The sequence below is a fragment of the Terrapene carolina genome, unplaced genomic scaffold (assembly GCF_002925995.2).
Source record: "Terrapene carolina triunguis isolate 2854851 unplaced genomic scaffold, T_m_triunguis-2.0 Scaffold22, whole genome shotgun sequence".
Taxonomy (NCBI): domain Eukaryota; kingdom Metazoa; phylum Chordata; order Testudines; family Emydidae; genus Terrapene; species Terrapene triunguis.
Genome location: NW_020664373.1, coordinates 9,726,662 through 9,754,346, shown reverse-complemented (window position 1 = coordinate 9,754,346; position 27,685 = coordinate 9,726,662). Strand labels below are relative to the sequence as shown.

The 27,685-nt window shown below is 42.1% G+C and overlaps 1 protein-coding gene across 2 annotated transcripts in view; it reads left to right on the top strand.

Moving 5' to 3' along the window:
• Window positions 1–1,876: 1,876 nt before the first annotated feature.
• Window positions 1,877–27,685, top strand: part of LOC112103839 (ankyrin repeat and SOCS box protein 11-like) — a 28,877-nt gene continuing 3,068 nt past the window's right edge. The window contains exons 1-6 of one of the 2 annotated variants that reach the window (XM_026648150.1): window positions 1,877–2,054; window positions 5,592–5,671; window positions 12,284–12,340; window positions 15,254–15,404; window positions 15,658–15,792; window positions 16,676–16,867. In XM_026648150.1, coding sequence (XP_026503935.1) covers window positions 1,877–2,054; window positions 5,592–5,671; window positions 12,284–12,340; window positions 15,254–15,404; window positions 15,658–15,792; window positions 16,676–16,867 — 793 coding nt within the window. Of the gene's footprint in view, window positions 2,055–5,591; window positions 5,672–12,232; window positions 12,341–15,253; window positions 15,405–15,657; window positions 15,793–16,675; window positions 16,868–27,685 lie in introns of both variants that reach the window. The other variant, XM_026648147.1, reaches the window with a different exon arrangement.

Sequence of the window (27,685 nt, the reverse complement as noted above, 5' to 3'; positions counted from 1 at the left end):
TCTTGCATCTGAAGAAGTGAGGTTCTTACCCACGAAAGCTTATGCTCCCAGTACTTCTGTTAGTTTTAAAGGTGCCACAGAACCCTCTGTTGCATCTTATACTAGATGCATCATAATTATGTTATAATCATATCACAATCATACAGTTATGAAGAATATGGGGTGCAGTGGCACACTGACCCACCTTCTGTCCCTTCTACATCAGAATTCGGTCTCTGACTGGGTGTTTGGTGTGAAGGAACTGAGGGCCGTTGAGGCAGTGCCATCTCATATAGCCTGGGGAGGGGTTATGGCCAGGAGGCGTGGGTGCCGCCCCTCTACAGGTATTGCTAGGAAAATTCTCTGGCGCCGGTGCGCTGGGTGTGCACCTACCTAAGTGGAATACACATCTGCATCACATCTCGAAGAACCACAGTTACAGTAAGTAATTGTTTCTTTTCTTTGTTGCAGCAGTTCTCAGACACTGGTCTGTGGAGAGCTGGCTGGTCACATGATACTGGTTCTTCCCCTTATTTTCATTTGCTAAACTGCATTAAATCAGCTAAAAATCCATTATTCTACTTATCCAGGTGAACAATTGCAATAGTTATGCACTTGTGAGTGGGAAAGCAAGTGGTGTGCATAAACACTTCCTTTCTTATTAAAATGTGGCGCATATTAAACTTCTTTACAGTATCACAGTTAGCTTGAAAGGTGACAGACTGATTCATGTGAATTGTGCTTTTTCTTTCACCAAACAGTTTTTCTTTTCTCCTCCCCTTTTATCAGTCTGTCTAAGCAGTCACTGTACAAGGTGCTAGTTACTGGGATCTGAACACCAACGGGCAAGTACCTGTATTTATTCCAATCGTAGCTGAGAGACTGAGGTGCTGAAGAGTGACATGGGGATAGTTGGAATGCTGGAGGGTTGGGAGGACAAGGGGGAAACCAAATAACTGCACTTGAAGTTGTCCGGGAAATAATTCACTATAATATTTTGTTCCACATGTCCAACTATGAGGTATCTTTAAGAAAAGAGGTCTTTCTCCACAGCTGGTATGACCCTTGAGGTCAAAGTTCACTGAAGGCTACAGTCTTTCTCTGCATTTGGGCTTGCAGGAAGGAGTGAGATGGTTCCTTTCTCGTTTCTAGACTATTCCCTGCCCCCAGATGTTATTTATTTGTTTAGTGCTGACAAAGTGTGTGGGGATGTAGTGTACACACACACATATTCCCCTACCCCCAAGGAGATTGATTGGGACTTTGAGCCAGCATAAAGTCCTGCCTGCCCATGCAGATCCCTTTGCAGGATTGGACCCTACCACAGACACATAAATTGGAAAGCACTGGGACATCGTGAAGGGGAGGGTTGGTTGGCTTAATGGCTTTGGGTTTTTGCATCATAAACTCATTTCTTGGACTTGTGGGAGATGTGGTTTTTAAGAGGAACTTAAATAATGGGAGGATTGTGCTGCCAAAGTGCTTTGGTCCGTATAGGAGCCACGTGCCTCTCAGGAAAAGAAAAGTTAACCCAAACGCAGAGAGATAACATCTCTAATTTTCAAATATTACACCTATACATTATGAAAAACATTGTTTCACTTTCTTCAGTGTGTGTTATGGTAGTTACAGTGAATATTCACATAGTGTTTTCTGTCACCCAGAAATGGAAAAATGTCAGTACTTGACATATAATTACAGCCCAATAAAACCATGAAATGATTTAATACCCAGCATTGTTATTCAACATCAATGGCTGCCCCAGAATAAAAATGGAATGTATTTTTGGTAACTGAGAAACAGCAAGTGCTGGAGGGTTGAAAATAGATGTCATATGATACCAATTATAGCCTGGTGAAACTTAGCAGACCTGGGAAACTACAAAGAGCAAGCCAAAATGGAGGGCAATTCTATACTCCATGCTTTTAACAACATCTATTTTGCAATCTTTGCTTTATTTTGCTTCAAGCTTTTAATTAAGATTTCTTTGGCTCTGCTGACCCACTTCTATATTGTTAAAGGCAACAGAAAAGAGGCTGCCAGGATAGCAGAAGAGATCTATGGAATAGCACCAGGTAAAATGTTTTATGCCTTGAGAAATTAGATTTTAATCATTGTGTTGCTATAGGATGAGGAGGCGATTGATAAATGTGTAAAATGGATGTTTTGTTCTGGCCACAAGTGCATTCCACTTCCTAAGTCTTTGCAAAAGCAATGTGGGTTGGCATGTTCTAGGTGTGCAAAATATGAGACTCTCTAACAGTTAGACAGCTTGACTGTGAACAACACTTGTTTAAGTATAGTAAGTACAGAATAATAATAAAGGAAATAAAGACATTTGCTTTGGAAAGCAAAGCATGTGTCAGAGTCAACTGTGTGAGTGACAAGGGGTTTTACTATGTATCCTAGTTTACAACCAGAGAGCATTTAAGGAAGAGGTGTAGACTGTGGGTTTTTTGAAGGAAGATACCAGGAAGGGTGTAATTAATGCCTGACTGGATCTAAGTCTAGCATCCCTGTTCTTTTGAACCAGACCATAAAAAAAAGCATAGCTAAAATTCCTGTGCAACCAAAAGTATGGAAATGACTATACGTAATGGACCTCCAAAGAATCATTTTCCTATTTGTTTCTTTCCAAGTAGTTTTTCTACAGACTTAAAACACATTTGCCACAATAGTGCATTGATAGGAATTAACAGAAAAGTAACACTTCTAATTAAAGCGTGTAAGGGCTTTAAAAATAACTGCTAACCAGTAATTGATTTCCTAATTAAATCATAAAGACACACGATTTAGTGACATCATTCTTATTGGGGGCTAGACTCTGATTCACGATGTATAGTGCCTTACTCTGTGAGTGGTCCTATGGAAGCGAGTGGAACTATTTGCAGTGTAAGATGACAGCTCATTGTAAGAGTATCAGAATCTGGGCCAAAGTGAAGCTACAGCAACTTCTTACCAAGCTCGTATAAAGCAGAATAAATAGTTATTTATCCCCATCTCTGCAATGTGTTAGAGTTATCTTACAGTTTATTAGAAAAGAGTGCTGTTAATTTATTGACAAAGCACTTATTACATATGCCTTAATTTAAATTTAGTGAAATATTTGATCATTGGCTCCCCCTCCCCCTGTATACAGATTCTTTATCTAAGTGCATACAAGGTTACCAGGACTACAACATATTTTTATCTGCAAGTTGCCATTTGCAACTATCCATCAAGGATAATCTTTCAAAACACAAGGTCATGTGATGTTGTTGCCTGAACACTAGATTGGATTACAGATGCAGTGTCACAGCCTAAAGTAAAGCAATGTGGAGAGAAGCAGCAGCAGAGTGGCTTAAATTATCTGTAGAAATTTAGAAAGGACATGAAATTTCAGACATGCCTTTGGTAACCGGGGAGTTAAGAGATGCCCCTTATGGGAACTACATTTGCCACATGTTTCAGGGAGGTATGTTGCTGTAGTTGGCATGGAAATATGTGTGTGCATTCTCATGGTGAGAAGTGTGCCTGCTTTATGCAACATGAAGTGTGTAAATATATACATACAGTATATATGTGTGTGAAATGTTTGTATATGCGGCACAGTGTGTGTGTGTGTGAGGTTAATTAGAGGTGGGGGTGGAAGCACCGTCTATTATTAAGGTTGCTGGATGCTTCCCATTATATAACTTTGCCAAAGTTTTAACTGTTCAGACTGAAATTTTCCATGTCAGGTGTCTGCCTCAGGCTGAATAGAATATGTGTATATATACATATATAACTTTCAGCCAAAATGTTTCAGCATTTTCTCAGAACAAGGCTAGGGAAAAATCCATTGTTCCTCCTGCGTTCAAAAATTCGGGTGGCCTTTTATTTGAGAAGAACTAGTGCTCCCACACTTTAGAGCAAGGACTTGCAATCTGGCAGGATGGTCCTTTGTATCTTTTTGCCATTCCTGTGAATATCTGCCCAAATTTGGCCTGTTGTAGCCTTTGAAAAATCCCAGTTCTTATATGCTCAGAAGACTTGCTAGAGCTTATTACCGGTAGTTAAAAAACTGCAAAGATTCTGTGTGCCCTGGGTATGCTCCAGGCCAGAGTTAAGCAGGACTTTCCCTGCAATTATAGCCCTATGCTGCTGCAGACTCGGTTGGGACTGATGACTGAAACTGAGGGTAGGGAGCTTGTCTCTTCTGTGCTCAATGGGTATGTCTACTTTGCAATTAAAAATCTATGGCTGGCTTGTGCCAGTTGACTTGGGCTCACAGGGCTCAGGCTGAGGGGCTGTTTAATTGCACTGTAGACATTTGGGCTCAGGCTGGAGCCCAAGCTCTAGGACCCTGTGAGGTGGGAGGGTCCCAGAGCTCAGGCTGCAGCCCAAGCTCAACGTCTACACTGCAATATAGCCGCTTAGCTCGAGCCCTGCAAGCCTGAGTCAGCTGGCACAGGCCAGCCACAGGTGTCTAACTGCAGTGTAGACATACCCTTAGGGGCCTTCTGCTGGGCTCAGGCAGCATGGAGGGGGAAGCTACCTGATTGAAATGCAGAGCGGATGAGATGAGAGACAGCTCTGGGTGGGCAGGCAGGGACTAGATTGGGAAATATGGAAAAAAATTGTTTTTGGTGAGAATTGGACTGAAACCAAATTTCAAAATGCCCAAATTTCCCACAAATCTGAGATTTCTGCCAGCTCTAATTGTGAGGCAGTTTGGTTTTAGGTGCTAAACTATGGCTAGTAAATTCTCTCTGCCTGAATCACTCTAGCTAAATAACTTTCTTAATGATCTGTTGGGCTGAATATGTATAAATCTGTTGGTAGCAGCTCTATTGCAGTGGGACCAAAAATAGACACACAGACAAACTAAGACAAACTAGCCAGCATTGTGGAGTTTGTTGGAGTTAAACTGTTCAAAATGATGTAGAAAAGCAGGAATCAAGCACCTGGCAGACTGTATTTTTTCATGTTCCTCTGAAATCATCAAGTGAGGAAGAGAAAAAAAATACTATTATCCGCTAATGTGCATAAGAGGGAAAGGTAGACACATTTATAGTACCTATTAGATGTATTACTTTAAGAGAAAAAAATTGCTGGGGACATATTAGAATTGGCTTGATGGACATGTCCAAAGCTAAGCCAGTGTTTGCATGCAATACATCTCATAACTAAGTGGGAAAAAACCCCACAGAGCAATTTGTTACAAAATGTAAGTTACCCAGTAAAGCCTGTGGCCAGGATAACTTAAAAACAAACAAACAAACAAACAAAAAGGTGCGGGATTTTGAAAATTGTCCCAGAGAGTCTCAATGACATTGTACTCCTAACTCACTTAGGTGTTTTTAAAGATCCCTCCGATAAGGCTTTACTTACGTTCTAAATAAGTGGCCTAATTTTCAGAAAAGCTGGGTGTGCAGCAGTTCCCACTGAAATGAATTTTCGTAGGCAATCTCACTTTGTTGGTTTCAGGCCAAGGGTACATTTTACACACTGACACAGCTTGATCAGTCCTCCCAAGCAGACAAGGGGGGGATGTGTGTAATAATTTCTCTTGCGATTTTTTTGGAACTGTTTGTATCTTGGTGTCTCTGTGCCTTTGCAATGCCTTTGAATGAACTCTTGGGCTGTTTTAGGTTCATGGGCAGATCGATCGCCTCTTCATGAAGCTGCATTCCAAGGGCGCCTGCTATCTTTGAAAACATTGATTGCGCAGGTAAGAAACCAAAAATAAATAAATAAAAGGTTAGGCCTCAGGATTTTTTTGGTTAGATCTTATCCACGAATGATGTCATAGATTACAGTGGACGCTCAAAGACATAGAGTTAGGGTTCTAAATAAAAAGATATACTGGACACATTTTGTCATATTAAATGTTGGGGATAAACTCAAAACAAAGGCCACAGATCACACTGAATTATAATAAGCAAACATGATCTTTTGGTTCCTTTTCAAAGGCAAACAATACAAACGGGCTTCATAGGATTTGAACATAAAGATACCAATATTATTTCTCAGGTATTAATGATCAGGTATTACACTTCTGTAAGGCTGCAAATGTGCACGTTGCCTTATAAAACAGAGCCAGATGTGTTCCCTGCCGCAGAGAAGCTTACAAGGTGGGGGCCCAGTCCTGTGAGGTGCTGTATGCCCTCCACACCCACTGAAGCCACAGATCTAAAGGGATGAAAGTGGGGAGGAAAGAAGGATCGAGGAGAACAAGAGGAGGAAGGGGATAGTGCGTAAGGTCAAAGGAGCAGATTATAGTTAGAAACTCTAGGAGAACAATTAGCCAGAATGCAACCTGGAAGGATAACATATTGGTTCTTCCTTCCTGAAAATGATCTGCTACCAAGGAGATGGTCCATTGAGTCCAAGCGCAGTCTATTTTGTCATAACACAGATGTAGGATTCCAAGCAGCGGGAAACATTTAAAATCTTTTAGCAAAGGCAGCCAGTGTTCACTGTCTTGGTCATGACTTAGATTAATTGTGCTGGTCTTTGGGACTTAGTGGATGTTGTAGTGGAAGAAGAGAAATCTTTCTTTTTCTGCATAGCAGTAGGTTTCAAAAATTCTTTGTATTATGATCTATCAGAGTCAAAGGCTGTGTCTACATTCCAAGTGCTGTGATTCCCTGCTCACTACCACATACTCATGGTAGTTTGAAAAGAACTAGTCTTTGTATAAATAGCAGTGTAGCATGGGAAGTGGTAGCGGTGGCCTGGCTTAGCTGAGCCAAGTACAAACCAGCTCGAACCCCATGGATATGTACTCTGCCTGTGCTACTGTGGCTATACTGTTTATACTTGCAATATCTCGCATCAAGCTAGCATGAGAATGTCTACACAAGCTGGGAATCACCCCTTGCTCAAAGTGTAGACATTGCCAAAGTGTGACATCAGCCACTGCTGCTCAAGATTCCTCTCTTCAGTCTTTATTTATCAGAGGGTTGTCCAACTCTTTCTGTGAGAAGGGCCATAAGACATTTTGAATTATGGTTTATGGGTCAGGGCAACAAAGTTAGGGCCATATCCCACCATCGATCCACAACAAAACAATAGTGGTATTTACAAAGATGAAGGGTAAAACATGACCATGATGCAGTAACTAAACTCTTAATACCTTAACTAAAGTAATTTCATTCAGCATCATGCACTGAGAAAAATGATGCAAGATGCCTTCAGGGTCATTGCTTTTTCTCTCTTTTGTTTGGTCATTTACATGCATTTGTTCAATTTGTATGCATATATGCACAGACACTCTCTTGTGGTGACTGTACAAATTGCAAGCTTAAGTTATTTGAAAAACTATTTTGTAAATTCTCACCATAAGGCTTAGAGTTAGCTCTCGGTTTTGCTGAAGGAGTTCACCTTGCTTAGAGCTGTTCTTTCAGGATGTCTATAGATTTAGGAAGATAACTCTGCATCAGTTACACTCAATTCATATTTGGAAGGGTTTTTTCACTGTCATAAAGTCTCAAAACTTTTCTTTCAATGAATGGTTGAATTCTGAGGAATCGGAATTTGTCATATAAATACTTTTAGGAAGCCAGATCCTGCCTGTGAGCTAATGTATTTCAGGCCTCTGATATATCACAAGATATCTCTCTGTGATTTCTATGGAAAGTAGAAAATAGGGGATGCTCAGGGGCCACTGTACCAACTGTCAAGGACAAAAGATGGCCTTAATTTACTACAGACTACTCCATAGAACAGCCCATAAGAGCAGCCATACTGGGTCAGACCAAAGGTCCATCTAGCCCAGTATCCTATCTTCTGACAGTGCCAGTGCCAGGTGCCCCAGAGGGAATGAACAGAACAGGTAATCATCAAGTGATCCATCCCCTGTCGCCCATTCCCAGCTTTTGGCAAACAGAGGCAAGGGACACCATCCCTGCCTATCCTTGCTAATAGCGACTGATGGACCTATCCTCCAGGAACTTATTGAGTTCTTTTTTGAACCCTGTTATAGTCTTGGCCTTCACAACATCCTCTGGCAAAGAGTTCCACAGATTGACTGTGCATTGTGTGAAGAAATACTTCCTTTTGTTTGTTTTAAACCTGCTGCCTATTAATTTCATTTGGTGGCCCCTAGTTCTTGTGTTATAAGAAGGAGTAAATAACACTCTTATTTACTTTCTCCACACCAGGCATGATTTCATAGACATCTATCATATCCCCCCTTAGTCGTCTCTTTTCTAAGCCGAAAAGTCCCAGTCTTATTAATCTCTCCTCCGATGGAAGCCGTTCCATATTCCTAATAATTTTTGTTGCCCTTTTCTGTACTTTTTCCAATTCCAATATATCTTTTTTGAGATGGTGCGACCACATCTGCATGCAGTATTCAAGATGTGGGCATATCGTGGATTTATATAGAGGCAGTATGATATTTTTTGTCTTATTATCTATCCCTTTCCTAATGATTCCCATCGTTCTGTTTGCTTTTTTGACTGCCGCTGCACATTGAGTGGATGTTTTCAGAGAACTATCCACAATGACTCCGAGATCTCTTTCTTGAGTGGTAACAGCTAATTTAGACCTCATCATTTTATATGTATAGTTGGAATTATGTTTTCCAATGTGAATTACTTTGCATTTATCAATATCGAATTTCATCTGCCATTTTGTTTCCCAGTCAGCCCACCATTTTTACAATCGTTTTTCTTTCTTTCTTTCTTTCTTGAGAGAGAGAACTCTGAAACCCAAGTTCCATTAATCTTGAAAAGCAGAAATGGGTCCACTCTCTCAGGTGGGATCAAAAGTTAGCTCTGTTATCAGTCTGAAAGAGGAAATGGTCTGGCCATAATAAATGTGTCATCCTCACATCCCTCAGTCACCAATGCTGACCCAAAAATGAGATCCAGAGTTTTTCCATCCATACACTGAGCCTGAAACTAATAGTCCCATTGCTATTTGCTGTTGTGGTGGCCATGAGATCCTGAGTTAACCTAGAACAGTCGTAAACATTCGCTGAAGTCACTTAGGCTAACAAGCCTTGGTGATTCCAGAAAAAGATGGGTCATAAACTCAGTCAACGTGAGCCACAGGTTAGGGTCACTGTCCTATGCTACTGAGATAAGACCCTGTAAGAGACAAATTGGGCAGTTAACAGGGATTGATCAACTGGCCTTTGCTTGCTATTAGCCTCTTTTGTGTCTCTCAGTGTTTGCTATAACCGGGATTTAAGGGTATATCTACGCTGCAGAGAAAAACCTGTGGTGCTAAGTCTCCGAGCTTGGGTCAGTGGACTCAGATCTGCGAGGCACAGGCTGAAGGGCTGCAAATAGTGTGGATGTCTGGGCTCAGGCAGGAGCTCAAGCTCTGAAAGCCTGCAAGGGGAGAAGGTCCCAGAGCCCAGGCTGCAGCCCAAATGGGAACTTCTACATTGCTCTTAGTTCTTGATCATTCTTTACCAACCCTCCAACTTCAAGTAATATTTAAGGTAGGAGGGAAATGCACGTTGTTTGGAGGAGGAAATGAAGGGTGCAAGTGATAAGGAATATGGCTCACTTGTTCAGATCTCTCTTTCTGGCTCTAGTTTTCAGGTTGTCATGATGATCATATGGTACTATATTGAAGAAGTGGTGTTGAACTGCAGCTTGCCTGTATGCTCGGGGTTCTGCTGATCGCCATATTTGGGGTCGGGAAGGAATTTTCCTCCAGGGTAGATTGGCAGTGGCCCTGGAGGTTTTTCGCCTTCCTCCGCAGCATGGGGCAGGGGTCGCAAGCTGGAAGATTCTCTGCAACTTGAAGTCCTTAGATCACGATCTGGAGACTTCAACAGCAGAGTTAAGGGAAAGTGGGGGGGTCAGCTTTTGTGGCCTGCATCATGCGGGAGGTCAGACTAGATGACCATATTGGTCCCTTCTGACCTTAAAGTCTATGAGTCTATGAGTCTATGAACATGATTTTTGTTCCCTTAGAAATGCCGAAATATGGATTTACTTAATGGCACTTCTTTAAAACAAGCAGCAATTTCACAAACAAAAGCTCATAGTTTAAAACAAACACAATTTTCTTCCTGGGGGGAGGAACGGAGAAAGAACAGCCCATGACTGATGCGAAGCACATGGCTTGATGCGTCATTGGAAGCTACTCAAATACTACAGAGATGGGTGAAGTGCCAGAACCTGAATAGAACAGGATCCGCATTGCCTAGTCCCTGGTGCATCATAATACTTGTAGTACTTGAAGTGTTCTAGGTACTTTGCAGAATATAGAAAAGTCACAGTACCTGATTTGCAGAACTTTACAACCTAAGCTAAGGTATTGCAAGTTATAACAGAATAGGGATGATGGAAGGAAAGGAGAACAAGAGTTATAACTAAAATCACAGAATTACTTTTTTTAAAAAATCTATGGTTGCATCTACAGTCTGATTCTGCACGCTTTGAAGCCATTGATTTCAGCAATGCAGGACTGGACTCCCAGTTGGTAAAGCCAAAGTCAAGGGAGTAACCATTGAAGGGAGCAGGATGGAGTTGATCCACAGCAGCAAGATGAATTATGGGGTAAAGCTGCACATGCTATAGCATAGGCATTGCTCACTGTTGTCAAGCTGCCTATACTGTTCGCCTTTATGCTCAAATGAAACAGGTATCTTTACTTTAAAAGAAATCCAAACACTTTTTATTTTAAGATGTGGTTTCAAAGATGATCTTACTGACCTAGGACCACAAGTGCCATGGAAAGTCAATGGAACTTGTGCAACTAAATCACTTAGGTGCTTTAAAAACTCCTACCCGTCAAGGCTGGGAAACTAAGGGGCAGATTTTCAAGAGTTCAGCTCCCACCCAGTTCTTGTTGAGGCACCTAAATAAGTGGCTGGATTTTCAAAGAAGTTTGGCAAAGTTATGAGCAACTGGTTCTTCTAATGGGAAGTGCTGGACACCATTATCTAAAGTCAGGGCTACTAGTTCTTAGTTTAAGCATTTTTTTACTGATGAAATGGATTACTCCAGTTTTCAATAGATGGGGTATTTTTTCTTTCACTGGATTACTGTGTTTCATGTGTTAGGCATATATATCTAACTCCGGTATATTGCTGTACTGCTGTATCACTGCCTCCATTTCTTTTCTTCACACAAAGGATTTGTACAGGGTCGTTCGGGGGGGGGGGGGGGGGGGCATATATTGTGCAGTGAATGCACTGCTACTGTAAAGCTATAAAATGGAGTAATCTTAGGAAGGTCACCTCAGGTGCAAAAGGAATATTGGGCTTCATGTTAATTCTCTTACATGTTTCCCTCATATGGACATGAGCCAGCAAAGCTTTTAATTTTAAGAGAATTGTTTATTTAAAAATATTCACTTCTTCTAGTTTAAATTGTTGAGCTAGAGGGTATTGCAACTGTTTTTAATGCTCATCGTGTCAGTTGGTTGTGGCTGGCTACTTTCGCAGCACTGAATTGCCCAGAAATATTTATTCCCATGGGTAATATTTGCTGCTACAAAGAAAAAACACCACCACCATCTTGTGAACTGCTTGAGGGTGGCGGGGCGGGAAGCATCTAGAACCTAGCATGATATACTTACAGATGCTGCATTTGGAATGTCAGAGTTTGAATTATTTTCCAGTAGAACTGATTCCCAATGTACATGTGCTTGAATTCTTACTTGTCATTTGATGGAGCTATAGGCTGGAAAACGTACAACAAAGTCCCAGTCATGTTTGGATCCAGCCATATTTGCACTGCTTTTCCCCCTGTGAATGTTTGCATGGCTGGTTCAGTTCATACAGCTGTTAATGGAACACATATAAAGCGTATTTGCTATTCAGTATTCTTTACTCCTGTTTAATCAGGTTGATAAACAACCAGGGAGAAGAAACAGTACCATGTGACTCAGGAAACAAATCACACTCCTGGTCAGAGTGCTCATTTTGCGGATAAAAAATGTAGTTTATGACATATCACAGGCACCTTTTCATATCTGGGAATAGGGAAATTAATCTCAGTCACTAGAGGCCAAAGATGTACAGTGTCTCTCCTGCAATTTACCATGAATTATGAAGCAAGACAGATAAGCGTCACTCAGTTTCTTTACCTTTTGCTTTAAATCCCTTCCAGTGGCAATGGATGCAAGAGCTGCAGTATCAGAGTGATTGTCTGAGCCATGCGTATTCCAGGGCAACTCTCATTGACTTCGGTAGGAATTTAGCCAGAGCAAGGACTGTAGATTTGACCGCTATGTAACTCCCGCCTAGAATGAACTCCAGGAATTATGTTTGCATTGCTTGGTGTTTGTTTGTTTTTCACATCTCTGCTCTGATTTCTAGGGATTCAATGTGAACATTGTAACCATAGATCGGGTTTCTGCTCTCCACGAGGCCTGCCTTGGTGGCCATGTCGCTTGTGCGAAAGTCTTACTGGAGAACGGCGCTCAAGTGAGTACGGGCATATAAACGAGGCCAAGTGTGTGTGTGTGTGTGTGTGTGTGTGAGAGAGAGAGAGAGAACATCTGGCCACAAAAGGGGACAATATTTTGCTTTCACTAATAGTAAATTACTTACATTTCTGTAGTGGTAGCTTTTTTCCTGAAGGACCCCACCTTTTTACAGCTTGGTGGCTGTTTTGATCACAGACATATTCCTCTTTGTTTTTCTTCTGTGAAACTTCACTGTGATCAGTGGGAAAAAATTAGGAAAATTAGACCAAACTAACTGTTATGATGATGATTTGTGCTTTGCTTTCCAGAATAGTCACTGGAATTGCTCCAAGTTTTTTGAGATAGTTTGTGATTTATACATAAAGGGGCTTAAGAAATGAAACATTTTGTCTAATAAAAGAGTAGCTTTTCTCCACATTGGACCTAATATAAAAATATCTTTAAAAATGAAATATGGGAATATAAAGAAATATATGGGAATTTATTATATTGGGTCTGCTTACAGGTTCCCTTGATTACTATGCTGAACAATTTACATGTGGAGTGGCAAGAAATCAAAAAAGTGGAGTCCAACAACTGATGTATTCATTAGCAGAGAAGAATATGATTATAGAATAACTATACTGTACATTAACTTTTAAGCCCCTAGACAGGAAAAACAAACCTTGCTCTTCATATTACTCAGTTTCAGGTTGTTTTTGAAATTACCCAGTTTAAAAAAAATTGAAGTGTATTGATCACATATCTTTTTAGCACCTAGAAAGTCATAAATCTGAACTATCCATTGTCACTGTCAGTAAATCATCCTTATTGTTCAACTTTTCCCATTCTTCATTGCTACATACAGTCTCAGTTAGTCAGTGGCTTTTTCTTTACATAAATTAATAGTCACGGACACAAGAAGCGGTGTCCCATTCTGTTGCCTTTCTTCAGCACTGTGATCTTTTTCATTTCCTTCACTAGAAAGCCATTTACTCTGGAACAACCTTCCCAGAATTCCTTCCTCTATTACCAGATAAGTCAGTACCCAGTGGAGAGGCTTTGCTAGTGTTTTTGCAAGATGAATTGGCTACCCATCAAAATGTAGGAGCTGCACAGCAAGGCTTTGTCTACGCTGGGGGAAAGCATCATGTTAGATATGCATTCACTAACTCATTTTAACTTGCCATACGACTTTGCCCTTAGTGTGGACAAGGACAGTCATGATGAAAACATATTAGCTGGTCTATGATTTTAACAGGTGTTTAAAAACGACTTGTCCTCATTTACATTAAGTGCTAAGTCATGTTTAACATCATGGTAGTTAACAAGTTTTCTAGCATGATGATTTTTCCCCATTGTAGACCTGGCTCTGCCATTGAGCCCATTCCCTGGGTGTAGAGCTCTGCAGTTGGGTGAGGTGCCAATCAAAATACATTAGAGTTCATTTTACCATGTTGGGCAAATCCCCCTGCACCACATATGGGGAACCAGTCTGGTAGGACTTAGGAATTCAAGATGATGGACATCTCTTCCTTCAGATATATTGTTCCCTTCAAGACTGTGCTTGTGTTCCTTCTGGCCCTCATCTTTCGCCAGGCCCTCCCTTTCCCCAGAAGCCAAACAAACCCCCATTCTGTACTGTTTCCAAAATAGGAGGTGGGCAGTCTGGAAGAGAGCTGGAAAATGGCCTTTTTCTTTTTAAAATATATGCAGTTCAAACAGATATATTCAGCATCTTGGAAAAAAGCTAACCTGTGCACCCATTCGTGCAGCTGCATAATCTCCTCATGTAGACGTTGTTGAAGCTGCTCCAATAACTGGGAATTGATTGGTAGCATTTTATACTGGACTGCCAACTCAGCCAATCAGGCATTGAAATGCCAGCAAAAACACTAGCAAAGAAGCAGCCCCTCTGCTTTTCCTCTCGTCTGGGTACCCACTTATCTGGTAATAGAGGAAAGAATATTGGGAAGGTTGTTCCAGAGTTAATGGCTCAGTAGGGAAGGAAATTAAAAAGATCACAACACCGCAGAAAGGCAATAGAATGTGACACAGCTTTTCCTAGAGGGCTGAATACCTGACTATTAAGTTATTTTTTTTTTTTTTTAAAAAACCCCAATTTTCCCTTTGTTAAAAAAAAAAAACCTTCCACAGAAAATTTTTAGGCAGCCCTAATTCCACTGTAGAAATAGAGCTTGAAAGGAGACTGAGTTGGAAACAGGGGTCATTGTGAATCTGGCTGCTCTATTATAAGTGGAGGGCAATAAAACTGTTCATCATATTCCATAAGGACAGCCGGGATCTCCAATTCCCATTCTGTAGCAAACTGTAGTGAAGACCCCCATGTACTATCATACAGCACACTAGTGACTAGATCCACATTATGCAACAAGTCCCTCCCAGGCAGTTTATTCAGCAGAGCTGCACTTATCTCTGTGACAAACTGGGAATCATGCAATAGTGCTGATTAGTGAAATCTACTAATCTGCGTGACTTCTAGAAGGTCTGTTTGACTAAATAAAAATGTTCACAAAGTATTTGCTTTCCTTCCAAGATTTTGATTTGGTCAGAAAACTGCAACTGTGTTGGGGTTGGGTGTCTGAAAATGATTTCGGGGGATTAAATGAAAAGTCTAAATTTTCCATGGGAAAAATCCCTATTTTCCAGCCAGCTCTACGTAGGAGCTTGTACAATTTTCAATGTCAGAGTTCTGTTGCTGCTGCCTCCCTGGGAAGCAGGGTGGCACTTGGTGGGTAATGGTCTCTCCTAGAGCGTGTCACTCTGAATTTGGTGACTAATATGGGCTCTGACATTAAATAAAATCAGTGTCTTCTTCTTATGCTGTATTTAGTGTTGAGATGTGGGCGGTTTCCAATGGAAGCGCGTCCTTTTTAAAACAGATTATTGTCTGTCTGTCTTGCTGTTTCAGGTCAATGCAGTCACTGTTGATGGGATCACTCCTCTCTTTAATGCCTGCTGTAGTGGCAGTGCAGCTTGTGTGAACATGCTGCTTGAATTTGGAGCCACGCCACAGCTAGAGAATCACCTTGCTTCACCTATTCATGAAGCAGTAAAGAGAGGTAATTTTAAGGCTTTGAGTACAGCTAACTATAAATAGATCTGGCTTTGTTTTTCCTCCCTAAATAATTGTGGGAAATTCATCTGCATCTGAAGTACCTGGGCCATAGGGATAAATGTGTGTTTGGTTTAATCCATACTATTCTATATAGAGTTCTGTGTATTCTATTCTAATGTTATGTATATAGTATGTGTTTGTCGGGCATCCTGCAGAGAGGAACTGAGGTGAGATGACCTCTCTTCTGTGTTATCCAGGTCACAGGGAGTGTATGGAAATTCTTATAGCCAATGACGTTGACATTGACCTAGAAGATTCACAGCACGGAACACCCCTTTATGTGGCCTGCATGTATCAGAGGACAGACTGTGTCAAGAAGCTTCTCGAACTAGGTGCTCTGGGGGCAGAGGAGGGGAAGCTGAACATATTTGAAGCCACCACCTATTGTTTCTCCTTAATCCCTCCCTGCTCCTGATATTAGCATTTAATTCCTCATGACTCCTTGGAGGACCAAGAATTTTGAGATTGGGATAAAAAAGGGGATTCTATCATTCGAAGATGATGATGAGAGAAGCTACAAAGAACTGTCTTGGTATATTGTTTGCCCTGTGACCCGCATCAACTCCTTTTGATTATTATAAAATAAATAGCCAAGCATGCTAAGCATTCACTCATCCACTGCTCACCACATGCAGAGGGAGCAGATCAGCTAACCAACCACTCAAAAGAATAATCCCTTTAGTGATCATGAAGATCCCACACACAGCAGGGCAGCACCTCGGTGGTCTGGCTTGTTTTAGCCAATGCAGCTATGCTGATTGACACCAGCTAAGGCTCTGCCCAATTTGGGTGCTACTGTCAGCCCAGGATAAGCATTTTACTCCTGGACCTTCCAAAGTTATTTTAATTAAATGTTACAAACATACTTTTCTGGCCATTTGAATTAATCAGATGGAAGCAACTTTAGATTTTAAACACCCACTCGTTTGATAGTCAAAAAGTTCAGCATTGGCTCAACTCCTGTTGATTCTCCATCCTCATCTTACTGCTACTCTTGAGGCTAATATAGTAGCCATGTGACTTCTAGATATTGAGCACTGCTATAATCAAGAGAAGAAAAGTCCTGTGTGCCATCAGGTGCACTTCATTTATTGATGCTAATGATGGAAGCCAAAGTGTGTGGTAGAAATCTTAGACTCAGCCAGTGATGTGTTTCCCTGCTTCCTCCTAATGCTAACCCTGGTCTATTCTTATCTCTGTGTGTGTTCTTTTAAGGAGCCAGTGTTGACTTGGGTAAACGATTAGACACTCCACTCCATGCTGCAGTTAGGAAATCCAGCGCAGAAGCAGTCAACTTGTTAACGGATTATGGCGCTAGCTTGACACGCAGAAATGCTGAATTCAAATGTGCCCTTGATCTGGCAGCCTCCAACAGCAAAGTGGAACAGGCCCTCTTGCTTCGGGAAGGTAATGGCTCTGTCTTTTTTTAACAGGACAATTTTTATTTCCTTTTCATAAGTATTTTTTCATGTTCATCTTCCTTTTCCACATACAGTTGCTCCCTCTGTTAGTTCTCTGAGATTCTCCAGGATGTTTCAAGACAGGGCACAGGAATGAGAGCCAAGAGATCTCAGTTCTGTTCCTAGCTTTGCCACTGACTGCCTATGCGATGGCAGGCAAGTCGCTCTGTTGTTATGTGCCTCAGTTTCCCATCTATTGAATAAGGATAGTCCTTATCTGCCTTTGTAAAGTGCTTGGAAAGCTATGAATAAGAAGTGCCATATATATATATATAAGTGCCAAGTATTTTTATTTATTACTATTATTATCAACCATATTTGAGAGAGCAAGCTAACAACTATTTTGCATACAAACTAGAAATCCCAAATGAAATGTATACATCAGCTTGGATGTTACTGAGTCTCATTGTGCAGCTCCCTGCATAAACAGGGCCATGAATGTGTATAACTTGTGAGAAAGTGGAACTTAAGCCCAGTTGGCTAGTCAGCTTCTCATATTACTGCTGTTTCATGAAGCTTCAGGAAGCATTCTGTTAGATCAATGACCCTTAGCCTCTCTGAGAGTATTTCTAGTACCATTTAAAAATCTATTTGGAAGAAACTTTGTACTAGAGACGTGCCAACATTTTAGCCATCTCATCTTGCACCTTCCTCTCATGTAGAATTCTTGCCATGCTGTTTTTTATCTTTATATGTACATCTAACTCTGGAGGGTAGAAACTTCATCTCTACTTGTTTTGTAAAGTGAAATGCACTGCTAAGGCTCTGTATAACGAATAGCTCTGAAATACATGCTGAGCTGAATTATTCTTTCCTTTAGCCTTACAATTTTACAGCACGTTTTCATCTGAGGAAAGCTATTTGGACTCAACCAATTTAATAGGATAGACCTAGCAACCTGTAGAATTCAAAATCTTTATTAGATCCCTTCCTAAATGTTGGTCCACTAATAGCTTTTGACTAATCCTCATGTATTTTCACTGCTTCCAGTGAGATTATAAAATATCTGTCTTGAAGTTCCTTATTTTACCAAAATTCAATTGCTCTGATTTCTTTATTATATGTTCTGAGTTCAGAATTTTTCTTTTTCTCCAAGGTATATTTATTTCTGTATCTGGCATCAGTCCCATTCTTCCCTTGTAGAACAGTCTGGTAAAGGATCTCTATACATGTTTGCATTGTCTACCTAGTGAATATGAGATAAAGTTGTGAGAGGGTTTCAGGGGGTAATCCAGACCAGTGAGGGGTTGTGTGATCTCTTCCCCTGTAACTCTGAACTGTAATTCCTTGCCTAGGATACTAACAGTTGGCAACAAGCATGCAGGTTACACCCTGAGTGTCTGCGTGCTAGACATCTGTGGTTCAGCAGCTGTGGCCTCAGCAGCCTGTATATAGCCCCGTAGACCCATACTGGCTTCCACCAGCCTTGGTTACAATCAGCAATGTAACCCCAACACAATCCCAGTCCTGAATTTTTCCAAAACTGTGTAATCTGCAATGTCCAGCCCTCTCCTGGACAGTTCAGAGAAATAATAGGGGTCGTTTGTTCCTCTAAAGAGACAAAAGCATATCAACTTATTAACCTAACTGGGGTGAATACCCCCTCCCATTTAAACACAGCACTTACTGTAAGCCAACTAAGAACATAAAACAAATTTGTTAACAATAGGACATAGGTTAAGTGATGCTAGGTAAAAGGAATACAGTTAGAAACGGTTACAAGTAAAATAAAAGTGAGAACACCCATTTAAAAGTCTAAAGCTAACTCTAGCAAGGTACAATCTTTGCCTAAGCAGGTTTCTCACCTATATTTAGTTTCCAGAGACTTTAGCCCCTCCTTTGGTGAAGGATTCATCTTTCTCAGCTTGCAAGAGCTCTATTCCCTTGTGTCTGCCTAGTGATGGATGCCAAAGATGGCTTCTGTCCTTGCTTATAGCTTCCAAAGTTCAGTGAACTTGTTTCAAGAGACAAGATGATCTCATGCTGTTTTCCCCTTCCTGTGGTCCTGCTATCCCCCTGTATGTAAAGGAAGCTTCCATTGTTTTGATTCCACCATGCTTAATTTACATAGCAGACAGGTAATAGCTGCCTTTTCCCCTGTCCAGGGTGGAACCTGTTTTGCCAGAGACTTCAAAAGATAATATCATTAAGTATCCATATTTCCTCATGTAGTGTTAATACATACATTTCACAGTGTCATTAATCACCAGTGTGTATTAGCTTTCAGAAAAGACCTCGCTCTCATAGTACAGTAAAATCATATACAGTTGATTCAATTGGTCATCACTTGAGGTTCAGCTCCCCTGCCTTTATAGACCAGTAAACATTTGAAATTGATTCTTCTGAAGGTTCCCTCTCAAAGTAAAGTTTATTCAAGCAGTGAGGAAGGCAACGTGGAGTCTGGTGGTGAAGGAAGCTCTATGCTTTTTCTTCCTCCACTTGTTAGCTTAATAGCTGTGCTTACCTAATATGTAAAAATGGACCTTCTTTGTCTTTGCGGGAAGATCCAGCAGGTCAGCAAATCAAATACACATTCCTTTGTCTAAAGCAGGGGCGGCTCCAGACACCAGCGCACCAAGCGCGTGCCTGGACCGGCAAGCTGCAGGGAGCGGCCTGCCGGTCACCGTGAGGGCGGCACTCAGGCTGCCTTCGGCGGCATGCCTGCGGGAGGTCCGCCGGTCCCGTGGCTTCGGCGGCAATTTGGCAGCAGGTATGCCGAAGGTGCGGGACTGGTGGACCTCCCGCAGGCATGCCGCCGAATCCACATTACCAGCGGACCTCCCGCAGGCACGCTGCTGAAGCCTGCCTCACTGCCGTGCTTGGGGCGGCAAAATACATAGAGCTGCCCCTGGTCTAAAGTAACCTGTTTACCAACACCCTCTGATTTCCCGAGTTTAAACAGACTTTAGTCATAATTCCAGCATATATCCATAACTTTTAATAGCCTCTGCATACATACATCATGCAAGAATATTAATGACCAGGTAATGATTAGTTTTCGAATGATACCTTACAAGGCATATTTTGTACAAAGATTATTACAATAGCGTATCGGGAATGAACAGAGGGGTGCTTAGTGTCATAAAAGCCCAACTACATTTTTTGCACCTCCAGCTTGCCTGACAAAAGGAAAAATGAAAAGGTACAGGAATCAGTATAACTGGAATACAAAATGCCTGAAACTTACAGGAGGACAGAAGCATTCATGAATAGCTATATCAATAGCTAAAGGAACAAGTCCCTTACTTAAGACTGTTGACTGGGACAAATACAGCCAAACCCCCAACATTTCTGTCCCACGTGGATTTTGTCAAGCAAGATTTTGCTTTAGTTCTTGATTTATCTAAGGGTATTCCACCACCTAGTGGCTGAACAGTATGATACAGTTAGCATTCCATTCCATTCCACACCATTCGTGAAGCATATAAAGGTTCTCCACCTTTCCAGACTACTGTATTCCTTTCAGGAGTCTGATTTGTCTTGAGTACTCCCAAGTTTCACCTCACTTAAAAACTACTTGCTTATAAAATCAGACATAAAAATACAAGTGTCACAGCACACTATTACTGAAAAACTGCTTAGTTTCTCATTTTTACCATATCATCAAATAAATTGATTGGAATATAAATATTGTACTTAAGACTGTTTTTCACTTGTGAGCCTTGACATTCTGGGAGGCAGTGAAGTGACAGCAACAATTAAGTTTTTCTTCACATTGAGTCTATTCTTACTCTTTGTCTTGATGGCAGTCTGTGGCGGGGTGAGACTCACCGGCATGCGCCTCCTGCTGGTCATCCAGGGAATTAACTCTTTCCAGCCCAGAGCGCCCTCTGCAGGCCGGGGTCTCGCCTGCTGCTGGCTCCGTGTCACTCCCAGACCCTGGTGCCCTTTGCCCAGGGGTTCTCCCCACCACAGTACCCCCTCGCTCTGGGTCTCCCCTCCTAGGGGAACCCCCAACCCACTATCCCCATCTTGCCTCACTGGCTACTGCCAGTCATCATCTAGCCCCCACTCCCTGGAGCAGACGGCAGTTTGTAAACCACTCATCATCGGCAAGGGGGGTTGGACCAGCTGCCTCTGCCTATTCCTGGGCTGTCCCTCTGGAGCCCTAGTACCATTTTGTGGGCCTTTAACTCTGCCTGCAGCCTGGGGCATAGCTAGTCTGGAGCTCCTCAGCTCCCTCTGCCCTTCCCCAGCACTGCTCCACCCTAGATACCCTTCTCAGATTCCCAGACAGCCAGGTCCTTCTCTCTCAAGGCTGCTAGAGAGAGTGTGTCAGTCTCTGGCCTCAGCCCTCTTATAGGGCCAACTGTGGTCTGATTGGGGCATGGCCCCACTTGTGGCTGCTTCCCCCAATCAGCCTAGCTTTTCCCCCACTGCAGCCCTCTCCCACCCCGCTACACAATCATAGCAGAAAATGAGACTTCACAAAGATATTTTGACCCAAAAGGTCACAGATCATCCAAAGCTTGGTTCCCAAGGTCAGTGTAATTTCTGTACTAAACACCAGAAGTGGGTTAGTGTGGAGACATCACATTTCATTTGCAGGCCATGCTCTGATGACAGCTCAAGAAGATTTTCTTGCTGACTGGCAGAGAGTTTACTGCTGCTAACATCTGGCAAAATGAATGGGTTTCTTACCCAGTCAAGTTGAGCTGAGTTGTGTTGAGTGTTGGGGAAATATGACTTGAATTCAGATGTCAAGTGGGCTGTAACGGGATTCACTCACCACTGTGGTGCCTCCTGCTGGTTGTCTGGGGAATTAGCTCTGCATGGTAATACGCCTTCTTTGGGTGGTGCCTCACCACTATCACTCCTGCTATAGGACCCATGTCTCTCCAAGGACTGCAGCATCCTCTTCAGTGACACAGCCCTCAGGTTGTGCCACACACTGTGCTCCTCCCCCTTCCGGGGGACCTGCAGTCCACTGTTCAGCCACTTCTCTTAATGACTACTGCAGCGAATTGTCTGGTCAGTTCCTCATGGCCCCAGCATCCTCTTTGCCCTTGCCTCACGGCCTCTGCCTGCAAACCCCAGCAGCCAGCCAGGATGTGTCGCTCGCTCCCCCGGTCCCTGCTAGCAGCACTGTTCTGTCCAGTGTGCTGGCAGTTCTCTCAGCCCTCCAGAGAGACAGTCCTTCCTTCCTGGGCTCCCAGCAGAGAACTTCCTTCCTCTGCCCTGCAGCTCCCTTTTTATATGGGCCTGCTTGCCCTGATTGGCTGCTCCCTTCAGCCCTTTTCTGATTGGCTGCCTCCTGCGTAGCCTCCTTAGGGCTCTATTAACTCCTTAGATCCCAGTGTCGGGCAGGCGCCCCATCACATGGGCTAAATGATCTATTATTTCTTTAAGTTTGCTCTGCTCAATTTCCCCTGTGCAGATATCAGTGACATATACATGAAGCAGTGGAAAACAGGGGAAGTCTTTGTCTCCACATTTGGACTTCCAAAATTCAATTTTCTTAATAAAAGCATTCACTTTATCATAGAGATTCAGAACATTAGTGTCATGGCCTTACATGGACAAAGTTAGATCATTCAGCTTGCTAAATATATCTGTGAGGTAGGCAAGTTGAACTAACCACACAGTATTGTCAAACACAGGGATAAGAAGGGATGAATAATCAGAAAGAAATGTGTGAACTTCTGTGTGTAATTCAAACAATCTGTCAAGTACTCCCCTCTTGAAAGCCAGTGAACCCGTGTGAAGCAACAGTTGCTGATGTTCTGACCCCATCTCTTCACAAAGAATGCAAAACAGGTGAGCATTGAGTGGCCTGGACTTGATTAAGTTGCCAGACTCATTTAAAACTTCTTGAAGTTCAGAACTCATCTTTTTTGAAGCAAGCGCCTCTCTGTGTATGATACAGTGCACCCACTGCAAGGAAAGACTCTTTCCTGATCCTAACTACAGGTCCGTTCATCTCCCGGTCATTGCACTGGCCCCATCAGTGGAGACGAATTTGCATAAATTCCAACTCAAATTGTGTTCAGAAAAAAAAAGTCAATTCGTTTAAAAATGTCCTCTGCAGTTGAGTTTGCCTTTATACTTCTGCAAAACGGCATGTGCTCGTTGATATCAGTGGTTTCAGGGTATCAAACATACACAATCAGTTGAGCTTCTCCACTAATATCCATGGACTCATCAAGCTGAAGGGCAAAAGTTTTTGCCATTTTAAATTTCTCTACAAGTTGAGAGACAATATCCTCAGCCATTTCTTCAATTCTGCAATACACGGTGTCATTTGATAAGGGTACTTTCTTGAGCGTATGAGCTGCTTTTTTTTATGAAGTATGTTTTCTGCAAGTGCCACAGTGGCAGGCAGAATCAGATCTCCTGCAACTGTGTACACTTCTTTGATTTTGCTACAAGAAGGGAGACAGCATATGAAGCTCTGAGTGCTCTTGTAGAAATAGTTGAAGCTTTTTTCATTTTAAGCTGGCAAGTCTGGAATTCAGAGCTTTCTTTGAAAACATTCTACTGGTTTACCCGCATGCACAGCGTGTTTTGTCTTCACATGTTGTTGCAAATGTGCTGGCTTCATACTGTTATTTGATAGAATTTCTCCTCAAAGGAAACATGAAGCTATTGAACATGTGAATCCAAAAGCAATATATTCCTTGCAGAACTGATGTTTTTTTTTCCAGTTATTTTCAATTTCTTACAATTTTGCCACTACTGCTACTTCCAGCTCCTCATTTTAAAAATCTATCAATTTTTACAACGCAACCACATACACACCATGACAACTTCAACCTCATTAACATGCTTGCACGCATCAGTAAATGACATAAAATGAATGTCTAATACAGTTCATATGCACAAGTTACGTTACTATATATATATAGTATATAGAGCAGTATAAACAAGTCAATGTCTGTATGAAATTTCAGTTTGTACTGACTTCACTAGTGCTTTTTGTGTAACCTGTTGTAAAACTAGGCAAATATCTAGATAAGTTGATGTACCCCCTGGAAGACCTCTGCGTACTCCCAGGGGTACGCATATGCCTGGTTGAGAACCACTGGTATAAAAGGCTTAGGGCATGTCTACACTTACCTCCGGAGCGATCGATCCAGCAGGGGTTGATTTATCGCGTCTAGTGAAGACACGATAAATCAACCGCCGAGCGATCTCCTGTCGACTCTGGTACTCCACCGGAGCGAGAAGCGTAGGTGGAGTCGACAGGGGAGTGGCAGCAGTCGACCTACCGCAGTGAAGACACCGCGGTAAGTAGCTCTAAGTACGTCGACTTCAGCTACGCTATTTTCGTAACTGAAGTTGCGTAACTTAGACCGACTTAGCTCGCACCCCCCCAGCCCTCCCCTAGTGTAGACCAGGCCTTAGTGTCAATGAGAATTGGGTCCTTTAAGAATCAATAAGATTAGAACACTGTCATGCTTCTGTATCTCTACAGCATTTCATCCTGTAACAAGGTGACTTTTCTATGAATGAGGAACCTAATTTCTATTGATTTCAATGGGTAAAGATCACAACATTTAGAAGCTAATCTGAAAATTCAGAGATCTGCTTAACCCAACAGGTATCACTCCTGACACTATATTAAGTATTTTAGAGGATTTAACAACCTTGGGTTCCTTATACAATTGAAAAGCAGCTTTCTTTAATTCTTGTGCACTCTTCATGCTCTGCTCTGCCTTTCTTGTCATTTGTATGCAGTATTGTAAGCCATGTCTTTACCTCACTCACCTCTCCTGTTTATTTTTTACGCCTCTATAGGTCCATCCAGCACATTTTCCCATTGTCCCTAGTAGCTCATGTTATAAGCCACTCAAAGGCCTTTTTATTCTCTTAGATTGATGTTTGCATTCCTCTCTGTATCCACATTGGTTTCTCTCTCTCCTCTCACTAGTGCTCATGCAGGGAAGTGTAAAATACACTTCCCTTCACTAGCTAAGCCCACTGCATCACGTGGGAAATTCACCTCAAGGGAATGGAAGTGGTGTTTACGAGAGCTTTTTATGCATTTTGCTTAGCTAGCACTGTCTACTTTTGGGACCCTGCTGGCCCCTTCCAACCTCTTCCAACACAGTGAAACTCAGGCTGTGGCTCTTTTGCACTGCTCTGGTCTCTTCCTTGGCAGAGTTTCCAACAATGGGACCCCCTGTAAGGGTCTACTCTGGCGCATGCCAGTGTAACTCCACAAGTGATTCTGGCCCTTAATGCATTTATCATCAATAAACAAATACACCCACCTTACTTAGATTGAATGAAGTTCACCGTACTCAGAGGGCCAGCAAAAGGCCTATCCATTGCTTAAGTCCCACTGAAGTCCAATTTTGACCACTTAAGTGCCTGGGTTTTGTGCTGGCTCTCTGCACAGAAGTGACTTTAACCTACTCATGAAATGTAATTTCCCTCTTAATATCCTTCCCTGCCATTCCATTATTGGATTGGTTTCCACCCAGAGTTTATATTAGTCATCCAAAACCATCACAGTTTAAACCTGATTATAAATCTGGTCACAGCACTTTTACATATATGGTTTGCAACATTTATATCTTTTGTCATAATATCTGGGTTTCTCTGAGCTAAATCAAGAGTTATCTTTATGGCTTGATTTATAGGCTGCACGAACAAGTACAATGTTCATAAATCTACTGCTCAATTTGTCTTTTCCATTAAATCTATCACAGTTTATGTCTGGGTAAAAAGGTCTCTCGTTGCTATTAATTTCCCCACAAATCCTTTTTATTTCCACTATCAGCTATTCATCCTGTTCTTCCTTACAATTGGGTGGTCCATAGAACATTTTAATTAATCTAGTCTTGGCTCTACACTTTTGAAAGATGAATAAATTTCAGACCTGGAAATAATCCAAACGTCCTATCTCTTTTGCTTTCAAACACTTCATTGCATCTTTACTTCTCCGCCCAAACGTTTTCCCTATAATCCTCCTTTCAAATGGAGGCACCACAAAAACTTCTTTTGAGCAATCTTCTTTCTTCTTCCTATGCTTTCTGCTGCATATATTTAGATATTTTCCTTCCTTGCCATTATGTAACAACAATTTTTAATGTGAGAGATTTTCTTTCTTGCTTTATTTGCCTACAGAGTTGCTTCCCGCTTCAACTCAAGTGCCATTTATATGAGCTGATTTTTCCTACATATTTCTTCCCTGCTTTTCTCACTGTTAATTTTTTTAATGGGACACTGTCAGCTTGTTTAGGACCACAAATTTTCCTTTGTAATAGTTTCATTCCATGAAGCACCTTTGGAAGATTTGGAGCCATATTATTAAACATAGGTGTCCAAGTTGTGCTTGCAAAACATTTATGTGACAGCCACCATCTTGGTTAACACTCCAGGGATCTCCAGAGCTAACAGCGTAAGCTACTACACTTTGACCTAAAGAGCCAATGCTGTCTAGCTGGGGCTGTAACACTCAGATACTCTGGGATCAGGCAGAGAGCGGGACCTGTAACACACACTCATTAGAGGGTTACATTTGCATACCGACAAAAACAGGTATTGTGTGCATATGGGTGTTCGGGCACACAAATATATATTTGAACATGCAATTGTGTACATGTGCTGTACACGCAAACACCTGACTAAGTACAGCCCACATTACCATGGCATCTGAGCACCAAGCACTCCTTAATATATTTATTCTCACCAGACTGCTGTGCGTTCTGCTATTAGCTAAACAAGGCACAGGACCATATTAGCTAAAAATCTAATACTCATGCACACCTTCATGGTTCTAAGATTTAGCTCAAACAAAAAATCAGAAAAAGCTTTATTGTGCACACTTGAAAATGCTTTTAGCACTCATAGCTTCAGAATTGCTAAACCAGTTTCCATAAAACAACTCAAGTTTGAACAAAATCCATTCAAGCATTATTGAATTACCCAGGGACAACATTTCTAATGTGATAATGCAAGTTGTTTGTTTTGTTATGACCACAGCTCAAAAATATCTGAAGGGAGTTTGCACAAACATTTAGTAGATTCCTAGACCAGCAGGGACCGTTGTGACCATTTAGTCTGATCTCCTGTGGGCCATAGAACTTCCCCAAAATAATTCCTAGAGCAGATCTTTTAGAAAAACATCTAATCTTGATTTTAAAATTGCCATTGATGGAGAAAACACCATGACCCTTTGTACGTTGTTCCAAGGGTTAATTACTCTCACGGTTAAAAATGCATGCCTTATTTCCAGTCTGTATTTGTCTAGCTTCAACTTCCATCCACTGAATCATGTTTTAACTTTCTCTGCTAAATTGAAGAACCTGTTATTAAATATTTGTTCCCCATGTAGGTACTTATAGACTGTGATGAAATCACCCCTTAACCTTCCCTTCATTAGGCTTACTAGATTGAACTCCTTGACTCTATCACTATAAAGCAGAGGTGGGCAAACTACAGCCCGCGGGCCACATCCGGCCCGCGGGACCGTCCTGCCCGGCCCTTGCTGTCCCCCCTCCCCCGCAGCCTCAGCTCACTCGCTCCACCACCAGCACAATGATCTGGGCGGCGGGGCTGTGAGCTCCTGGGGCAGCGCAGCTACAGAGCCTGGCCTGACCCGGTGCTCTGTGCTGCATGGTGGCGGTGGTGGTGTGGCCTGGCTCCAGTTGGGCGGGGCGGCTGTAGCGCTGCCAGCTACCGATGCTCCAGGCAGCATGGTAAGGGGACAGGGAGCAGGGGAGGGGGGTTGGATAGAGAGCAGGGGAGTTCAAGGGTGGTCGTCAAGGGGTGGGGGTGTGGATAGGGGTCGGGGCAGTCGGGGAGGAACAGGGGGTTG